Source organism: Lepisosteus oculatus, chromosome 18, assembly GCF_040954835.1.
Source record: "Lepisosteus oculatus isolate fLepOcu1 chromosome 18, fLepOcu1.hap2, whole genome shotgun sequence".
In the NCBI taxonomy this organism is placed as follows: domain Eukaryota; kingdom Metazoa; phylum Chordata; class Actinopteri; order Semionotiformes; family Lepisosteidae; genus Lepisosteus; species Lepisosteus oculatus.
In genome coordinates this window covers 22,965,221-22,975,231 of record NC_090713.1, presented here as the reverse complement: position 1 = coordinate 22,975,231, position 10,011 = coordinate 22,965,221, and the positions used below count along the sequence as shown (strand labels likewise).

The following is a 10,011-nucleotide window of genomic DNA, read 5'->3' as shown; positions in this document are numbered from 1 at the left end:
CTGCCGCTCCCATCGCGGTTCGGAGGGGACTGGTCGTGAAAGGCGCTATATAAAATACAGAGCCTTAATGCAGGAACAGCTGCTGATATTGCCAGCAGCCATATCACCCTGCAACTCACAACTGGCAACCCACTGAAGCTAAGCAGGTGTGAGCCTGGTCAGTACCTGGATGGGAGACCTCCTGGGAAAAACTAAGGTTGCTGCTGGAAGAGGTGTTAGTGGGGCCAGCGGGGGGCGCTCACCCTGCGGTCCATGTGGGTCCTGATGCCCCAGTATAGTGACGGGGACACTATACTGTAAAGAGGCGCCGTCCTTCGGATGAGACGTAAAACCGAGGTCCTGACTCTCTGTGGTCATTAAAAATCCCAGGGCTCTTCTCGAAAAGAGTAGGGGTGTAACCCCGGTGTCCTGGCCAAATTTCCCATCGGCCCTTACCAATCATGGCCTCCTAATAATCCGCCTCTATGAATTGGCTACATCACTCTGCTCTCCTCCCCACTGAGAGCTGGTGTGTGGTGAGCGTTCTGGCGCACTATGGCTGCCGTCCCATCATCCAGGTGGGGGTACACATTGGTGGTGGTGGAGGGGATCCCCATTACCTGTAAAGCGCTTTGAGTGGAGTGTCCAGAAAAGCGCTATATAAGTGTAAGCAATTATTATTATTATTATTATTATTATTATTATAAATCAGGGCAGTTGATTGAATTGATTGAATTAAGTGGCCAGCAGCCATATCACTCTGCAACTCCCAGCTGGCAGCCCACTGGAGCCCAGCAGGGTGAGCCTGTGGAAGACCGGGCCAAAAGGTCACGACAGTGACAATGCGCGGGAAAGGTTTTCTGTCTCAGGTGCAAACTAAAGCCTGTGATTCCTCACACCCGTTCCACCAGAGAGAGATGAAACAGAGTGCAGGGTGCCAAATGGCTTCTTCCTGTCCTGTTTGTTTGATCTCCGACACTGCCCCTTTCCCTGTGTGTTCCTTTGAGGCGTTAAAGTCTCGCCTACTTTTAATGTATAAAAAGGAAAGTGTCACTTCAGTCCGGGGAGCATGTCTGGAGCGCGAGGGGAAACCCGATCTCCGTGCTGTGCTCCCCTTCAGCTGCTCGTATTAAAGATCTCTGTTTGACAATCTGCCAACCTGAGTGAAGACTGAGTTTTCTTCGACAGTCAGTAGCTGGAGGGGAGACTCCTGGGAAAGACTGAGACTGCTGCTGGAAGAGGTGTGAGTGGGGCCAGCAGGGGGTGCTCACCCTGCGGTCTGTGTGGGTCCTGATGCCCCAGTATAGTGACGGGGACACTGTACTGTAAAACAGGCGCTGTCCTTCGGATGAGACGTAAAACCGAGGTCCTGACTCTCTGTGGTTATTAAACATCCCAGGGCGTTTCTCGAGAACAGTAGGGGTGTTACCCCAGTGTCCTGGCCATATTCCCCCCTGGCCTTTACCCCTCATGGCCTCCTAATAACCCCCCTCTCTGAACTGGCTTCATCACTCTGCTCTCCTCCCCACTGAGAGCTGGTGTGTTGGGAGCGGACTGGTGCATCATCCAGGTGGGGCTGCACACTGGAGGTGGAGGGGATCCCCATTACCTGTAAAGCGCTTTGAGTGGCGTGTCCAGAAAAGCGCTCTATAAGTGTAAGCAATTATTATTATCATTATTATTATTAAGTAGTTAAGGGTGCTGGCTCTCCATTGCCAGTGTTTCCTGGGGGTCTCAGGAGTGTGTCCCCCTGAGGGCTTCAGCCAATCAGCCCCCTGACCTCGTCATCGTCTCAGACGCACACAAGGTGTTACTAAAGGTCACTCACAGTCCCGTCCCTCCAGGTCCAGCTCTGCAGACACCCCTGCAGCTGCGCAGAAGCGTTACAGTTGTGTTAATTAGTTAATTAGACCCGCTGTGTGGCTGGGAGCTCAGGGGCAGAGCCTGACACTCTGAACAGGAAGCAAACAACACAGTTCAAGGAGCCTTTATTTCTGTGACAGACTGATGATAATCGCTACTGCCACAGACAACAGAGCTGTCCAGTCCAGTCCTGGAGGGTCAGTGTGCCTAGAACAGGGCTGTCCAGTCCAGTCCTGGAGGGTCAGTGTCTCTAGAACAGAGCTGTCCTGTCCTGGAGGGTCAGTGTGTCTAGAACAGGGCTGTCCAGTCCAGTCCTGGAGGGTCAGTGTGTCCAGAACAGGGCTGTCCAGTCCAGTCCTGGAGGGTCAGTGTGTCTAGAACAGGGCTGTCCAGTCCAGTCCTGGAGGGTCAGTGTGTCTAGAACAGGGCTGTCCAGTCCTGGAGGGGAAGTGTGTCTAGAACAGGGCTGTCCAGTCCAGTCCTGAGGGTCAGTGTGTCCAGGACAGAGCTGTCCAGTCCAGTCCTGGGGGTCAGTGTGTCCAGAGCAGAGCTGTCCAGTCCAGTCCTGGAGGGTCAGTGTGTCTAGAACAGAGCTGTCCAGTCCTGGAGGGTCAGTGTGTCCAGAGCAGAGCTGTCCAGTCCAGTCCTGGAGGGTCAGTGTGTCTAGAACAGGGCTTTCCAGTCCAGTCCTGGAGGTCAGTGTGTCCAGGACAGTGAAAGCTGCACATTCCCTGACGAATGAGGCCGAATAGGGAGTCTTTCCCTGCAGGGGAATTCCAGCTCCTGGAAGAGCAGGGAGCCCCTGTTCCTCCCTGAAATACTGCTGCCAAAACACACCCCTCTCGACACCAACAACTCCAATATTTCTACACAATCCAATCACGTCCGAACCTTCCGTCGTTCCCGAGATTCCCAGGGGGTCAGAATCCGAGGAATATCGACTGCAGATTCCCATATGGAGAGCTTCCCATTCCCACCACATCATCCCCACGGAGACCGGATGTGAAGAGGAACCGTGCGGTGACCTCTGACCCTGTGCATGGTGGGCCAGCACGGTTGCTATGGGTTACAGTCTGGGGCTCTGTTGGTGTAACCGGGTCCAGTATTGGCAGGTTCTGAGTGTGCTGGCCGTGTGGTCAGGTGTGCCCTTGTCTGGGTCTGGGTCCAGTACCGTCGTCAGCAGGCCTGGGCGGAACCGGACTCGGCTCTGGGGCAGTCCTGAAATCCTGGTCCGATTCGGCACTGCTGCCCGGGCCGGGGCCGGTTCGTGATCGCTCCAGGGCCCAGCCCACGATGGAGGTGAGGTGGGCCAGGCCGATGAGGTACCCGTCCTCGCGGCTGCCCTCCGTCCAGGGCACGTCGTGCTGCAGCGCCAGGCTGGGCGGGGCGGGCGTGGTCTTCCCAAAGTCAATCATCCACACGTTGGCCCGGCCGGAGAGGTCGTGGACAAACAGGAGGGAGCTGCCGATCAGCTGGGGGAGAGAGGGGTCAGAGGTCAGAGGTCAGGGACAAACAGAAGGGAGCTGCCATTCAGCTGGGAGAGAGGGGTCAGGGGTCAGGGTTCAGGGACAAACGGGAGGGAGCTGCCGATCAGCTGGGGGAGAGAGGGGTCAGAGGTCAGGGGTCAGGGACAAACAGGAGGGAGCTGCTGATCAGCAGGGGGAGAGAGGGGTCAGGGGTCAGGGACAAACAGAAGGGAGCTGCTGATCAGCTGGGGGAGAGAGGGGTCAGAGGTCAGGGGTCAGGGACAAACGGGAGGGAGTCCAATGTCTGTGTCCAGGCTCTCCAGGGCCTCCTGACGGACACACTGACTGACCTCGTGGGAGTGGAAGAAGACCGAGTCTGGGAGAGCAGAGCGGAGATCGTTCAGCCTGGAGAGGTAGGCTTCCTGCGGGCAGAGCAGAGAGAGAGTCAACACTGCGGACACAGCGAGACAGAGAGGGACAGCGGGACAGAGGGCCGGACACTGACCAGGACAGGCGTCTGGCCCCTGGTGAAGGCGAGAATGGCCTCTATGATCTGCTCAGGGGTTCGAGTCTTCTTAAAATCCCTCAGGACCTTCCCGGCCTCCATCTGAGAGAGAGGGAGTGGGAGTCACGCAGGTGTGTGTGTGACCTGTGACCTGTGACCTGTGACCTGTGGTCAGCGCGCCGGGGTCACTCACAGTGATGCCCTCTATGCGGAAGCCCAGCGTTGCCGTGGAGCTGATCGTCTCCCTCCACTGCATGTAGCGCGGCTTGGTCACGGCCTGCTGAGCGTGCTCATCCGCCGTGGGAGCTGCCGGGTCTACTTTCACCATCTTCTGGTACATATCCCTCCGCGGGCAGGGCTTCAGGCGCGCCTTGGTCAGCTCCTCCTCCAGATAGGTCCTGCGAGAGGGCATCATTGATCACTGTATCACTGATCACCGTCATCAATCACTCATCACTGTATCAATGATCCCTCATCACCGCCACCGATCGCGGATCCCCACCACCTATCACTGTCTCATTGATCACTGTATCACTGATCACCGCCATCGATCACTGTATTATTGATCACTGGATCACTGATCACCGCCATCGATCAGTGTATCGTTGATCACTGGATCACTGATCCCTCATCACCGCCATCGATCACTGTATTATTGATCACTGTCTCATTGATCACTGTATCACTGATCACCACCAACGATCACTGTATTATTGATCACTGGATCACTGATCACCGCCATCGATTAGTGTATCGTTGATCACTGGATCACTGATCCCTCATCACCGCCATCGATCATGGATCACTGTGTTATTGATCACTGATCCCCACCATCGCTTACTACACGTCGACCACTGTATCACTGATCACGGTCATCAATCACTCATGTGACATTGATCACAGTGTCACTGATCACATATAAGCATCATTAATCACTGATCACCATGTCATCAATCATTGATCCCTGTGTCATCAAATACTGATCACCATGTCGTTGATCACTCATCACCTTATCATCAATCGTTCATCACTGATCACTGTATCACTAACATTATGATTCATCACTGATCACTGCATTATTGATCATTATCACCAATCACTGATCACTGTATCATCTCTTACTTGTCCACAGATACTCCTGCTCCCAGAATGTGCAGGCGCTCGGGGCTGATCCAGTGACAGCGCTGTTTCAGAGGGACAGGAGCTGCAGCAGTGTGAAGTCAACAAGCCGAGGGCCTGTGTGAAGTCTGTGCGCGAGTGTTTTCTGTATTTTCAGACAGTAAACGTACTCGGACTCACAGCCTTAGAAACAGGCGTGTAACATGACGCGACTACACGGTGTTTCAGAAAACCCAGCCACAGCCTCCTAGCGGGCTTCATGACGCCCCTACCTGACGCCCATCTTGCAGTCCATGATGACGGGGCTGTCCAGCCCGCTCAGCAGGTCCTCCAGGCGCAGGTAGGTCTGGCCCCCCCTGGTGGTGGGGCCGCGGTACTGCGGGACGAAGGGGCGCAGCACGTCAGACATCAGGCTCTGCAGGCAGGCACCCTCCGTCACGCTGAAGCGCTTCAACACCTCTCCCCCCCCGCTGGGACAGAAGTTACCTGCGGCAGAGGGGAGGGGGAGATAGAGAGTCCTGAGACAGAGACCTGAGACAGTCCAGAGACAGAGTCCAGAGAGAGACCTGAGACAGAGTCCTGAGAGAGAGTCCAGAGACAGAGTCCTGAGAGAGACCTGAGACAGAGTCCTGAGAGAGAGTCCAGAGACAGAGTCCTGAGAGAGTCCTGAGACAGAGACCTGAGACAGTCCAGAGACAGTCCAGAGACAGAGTCCAGAGAGAGAGTCCAGAGAGAGAGTCCAGAGAGAGTGTCCTGAGAGAGAGACCTGAGAGAGAGACCTGAGAGAGACCTGAGACAGAGTCCTGAGAGAGACCTGAGACAGTCCAGAGAGAGTCCTGAGACAGAGATCTGAGACAGAGACCTGAGACAGAGACCTGAGACAGAGACCTGAGACAGTCCAGAGACAGAGTCCAGAGAGAGACCTGAGACAGAGACCTGAGAGAGTCCTGAGAGAGTCTCAAGACAGAGAGCTGAGACAGAGTCCAGAGAGAGTCTCAAGACAGAGAGCTGAGACAGAGACCAGAGAGAGAGTCCTGAGACAGAGTCCTGAGACAGAGACCAGAGAGAGAGACCAGAGAGAGAGACCTGAGAGAGAGTCCTGAGACAGAGTCCTGAGACAGAGTCCTGAGACAGAGACCTGAGACAGAGTCCTGAGACAGAGTCCTGAGACAGAGTCCTGAGACAGAGACCTGAGAGAGTCCTGAGAGAGTCTCAAGACAGAGAGCTGAGACAGAGTCCAGAGAGAGTCTCAAGACAGAGACCAGAGAGAGAGTCCTGAGACAGAGACCAGAGAGAGAGACCTGAGACAGAGTCCTGAGACAGAGACCTGAGACAGAGTCCAGAGAGAGACCTGAGAGAGTCCTGAGAGAGTCTCAAGACAGAGAGCTGAGACAGAGTCCTGAGAGAGTCTCAAGACAGAGACCTGAGAGAGTCCTGAGAGAGTCCTGAGAGAGTCCAGAGAGAGAGTCCAGAGAGAGAGTCCAGAGAGAGAGTCCAGAGAGAGTCTCAAGACAGAGAGCTGAGACAGAGAGCAGAGAGAGAGTCCTGAGCCATGACAGACGGGGAAGGGTTCTGCAGAGAGGGATGGAGAGGGGGTGGGAGAGAGAGTCCTGACCTTCGTGGCCGGCCAGCTGCACCCAGGAGTTCTGCCTGCGCAGAGACCACTGCATCATGGTGAAGAAGGTCTTCAAGGAGCGACACTGGGGGGGACAGAGACAGCGGGGGCTCAGCTCACACGACCTCAGCATCATCTTGTCAGTGATGTAGCTCAGAGCTCAGCTGGGATGGAAGGCAGGGGGCGCTACAGCAGGGCTCCAGGGACACAGCCAGGTAAGAGCGCAGGACTGCACAGGACAGCACAGCAGAACAGGATCGCAGCCACGCAGGCAGCCCGAGTGTGTGACCGCCCAGAGAGACTGCAGGAGGAAGAGAGAGGAGCAGAGGGGGTGAAAGAGGAAGGAAGAGTGAAGGAGAGGGGGAAGAGAGAGTGAGAGGAGGGAGAGGAGGGAAAGAGAGGAAGAGGAGGAGAGAGGAAGAGGACGGAGAGATAGAAGGAGAGGTGGAGAGGAGGAGAGAGTGAGAGGAGAGACAGAAGGAGAGGAGAGGGTGGAAGAGAAAGAAGAGGAGGAGAGAGTGAGAGGAGGGAGAAACAGAAGGAAGAGGAGGAGCATCTTCGGGGCACACGGGCCTGGTTAGCGCAGGCGCTGCCCGTCTGTAGCACAGACACCATGCAAATCAGAGCCAACACTTATTCAAATCGAACCCACATCCACTGGTGACAGCATCAAGGATTCCTTTCACACCAATGCAAATCCTGCCCTCTGTCCAGAGCCACGAGCACACACCACACACACACAGAATACACACACAACACACACCAACACCAGACACAGGAACACGTGTCTGTTGCCAATGTGAAGCGTGAGAGAACAGGAGAGAGATAAGGACGAGCTGATGCACACACACCCCTCCAGTGTGCACGGACCCGGCTGGTCCAGTGGGTCGGTCCAGTCTGGTCATACTTGGGGTGCCCAGCTGGGGCTCCACTCTGCCCTGAGAGCCCGGACCCCCTGGGCCCTGTGCCCCTGAAGGGACCCCGGTCTTGCTGTGCGAGACCCTGATGTCGACGCATCGCTCTGTGAGATAAGGGCCAGCAGCCCGAACAGCTCAGCCGGCCGACCGCAAGCTTCCTGTCTCACTGTTGCGCAAACCCTTCTCTCTCCTGCCTGAGTCCCCTGGCCGGGCCTCTCCGTGCTCTCACCGCAGGGATTCCCTCCCACAGGACCACCCCACTCCGAGAGTCCCGGTGATTCTCATGGGGGGAGAGAGGCACGAGCACACGGGAACACACACGAGCACACGGGAACACACACAAACACACAGGAACACGCACGAGCACACAGGAACACACACAAGCACACGGGAACACACACAAGCACACGGGAACAGACACAAGCACACGGGAACAGACACAAGCACACGGGAACACACACGAGCACACACGAACACGCACGAGCACACACGAACACGCACGAGCACATGGGAACACACACAAGCACACAGGAACACACACAAGCACACGGGAACACACACAAGCACACGGGACCACGCACGAGCACACGGGAACACGCACGAGCACACGGGACAACGCACTAGGACACGGGACCACACACAAGCACACGGGACCACACATGAGCACACGGGAACACACACAAGCACACAGGACCACACACTAGGACACGGGAACACACACGAGCACCTGGGAACACGCACGAGCACACGGGAACACACACAAGCACACGGGAACACACACAAGCACACGGGAACACACACAACTACACGGGACCACGCACGAGCACACGGGACCACGCACTAGGACACGGGACCACCAGTCATCTCTCACTCACCTTGCGCAGCACCTTCCTCTTGGCAGCCCCCTCCTCATCCTCACTGAAGACCTCGTCGCTCTCCGCGGAGGAACAGTTGAAGGAGGAAGAGGAGGAGGCGGACGAGTGCTGCAGCGTCCGGGTCAGAGCTCCCAGCCTGTCCCCCTCGCTCCCCCCCACTCTCCTGCCCCGGCCTCTCTGCTGCCTCCAGGCCCTCTCTCCCCCTCCTCCTAACCCCTTCCACCTCTTCTCCGTCCCCCTCTCTCCAACTGCCTCCTCCCCCAATCCTGATCTCCCTGTCCCCTCTGCCCCCCTCTCCTCCCCCTCTCCCTCTCTCCCTGCCCCCTCTGCCCCTCGCCTCGCCCCATCTATGTCTCTCCCCGCCCCCTCTGCCCCTCCCGCCCCCTCAGCCCCCCTCCCCGCCCCCTCAGCCCCCCTCTCCTCCCCATCTCCCTCTCGCCCCGCCCCCTCAGTCCCCCTCTCCTCCCCACCTCCCTCTCGCCCCGCCCCCTCTGCCCCTCGCCCCGCCCCCTCAGTCCCCCTCTCCTCCCCATCTCCCTCTCGCCCCGCCCCCTCTGCCCCTCGCCCCGCCCCCTCTCCCTCTCCCTCCTGTCGGCCCTTGTTCCCGCCGTTCCGCTCTCTTCCCAGCTCCCTGTTTGGCTCTGGACCCCACTGCTGCTCCGTGGTTATAAATCCCGAGGACAAGGGGGGTCCAAGTTCTGAGTCTGACCCAGATCCCTGCTCCAAGGAAACAGCAGGAAATTTCTTCCGCAGGGAAGCCCGTCTGGACTGCAGGGTTGGCTCCGGGAGAGGTGTCCCCGCCGGCCTCTGTGGGTCCAGTTCCGGACCGGGTCCACGGGCGTCCTGGCAATTAGCCCTGCTCCCCGCCCTCCGACCAGAACTGCCCTCGCTCCCTGTCTCCCATGACCCCTGGGGGACAGGGGTCAAAGGTGAAGTGTCCATGTGCCTCAGAAAAGGGTGGCGATCAGACAAACCAGACCTGGGGGGCAGAGGGGGGGGGGTTACTGAGGGTCACCCTACCAGTACACATCTCCCCAGCAGGTCTGAGGATGAGGATGGTGTGTTAATGTGAAGATACAGAGGAGCTGGACTGAGTGTCTCTACAGTTACTCTACAGATCTGAGGATGAGGATGGTGTGTTAATGTGAAGATACAGAGGAGCTGGGCTGAGTGTCTCTACAGATCTGAGGATGAGGATGGTGTGTTAATGTGAAGATACAGAGGAGCTGGACTGAGTGTCTCTACAGTTACTCTATAGATCTGAGGATGAGGATGGTGTGTTAATGTGAAGATACAGAGGAGCTGGGCTGAGTGTCTCTACAGTTACTCTACAGATCTGAGGATGAGGATGGTGTGTTAATGTGAAGATACAGAGGAGCTGGGCTGAGTGTCTCTACAGATCTGAGGATGAGGATGGTGTGTTAATGTGAAGATACAGAGGAGCTGGACTGAGTGTCTCTACAGTTACTCTACAGATCTGAGGATGAGGATGGTGTGTTAATGTGAAGATACAGAGGAGCTGTACCGAGTGTCTCTACAGTTCTGAGGATGAGGATGATAAGCTCACAGTTGCTCTCGAGGAAAGCAGGATCAGATGACAGGAGAAAAGGAGAAAGAGGGATACAGAGAGGGGAGAGAGGCAGAGGGGGAGAGAGAGACGCAGATAGCATCA

At 56.7% G+C, this 10,011-nt stretch overlaps 1 protein-coding gene across 1 annotated transcript; it reads right to left on the bottom strand.

Moving 5' to 3' along the window:
* Positions 1 to 1,950: 1,950 nt before the first annotated feature.
* LOC107075857 (inositol-trisphosphate 3-kinase B-like) lies at positions 1,951 to 8,872 on the bottom strand. Its single transcript, XM_069180362.1, has 8 exons — positions 8,810 to 8,872; positions 8,340 to 8,705; positions 6,548 to 6,632; positions 5,205 to 5,418; positions 4,007 to 4,211; positions 3,814 to 3,915; positions 3,659 to 3,730; positions 1,951 to 3,314 (listed from the first exon to the last, which is right to left on the bottom strand). Exons 1-8 carry the CDS (start codon positions 8,870 to 8,872, stop codon positions 2,979 to 2,981), a joined length of 1,443 nt encoding a protein of 480 aa, XP_069036463.1. The 3' UTR covers positions 1,951 to 2,978.
* Between the last annotated feature and the right edge of the window lie 1,139 nt (positions 8,873 to 10,011).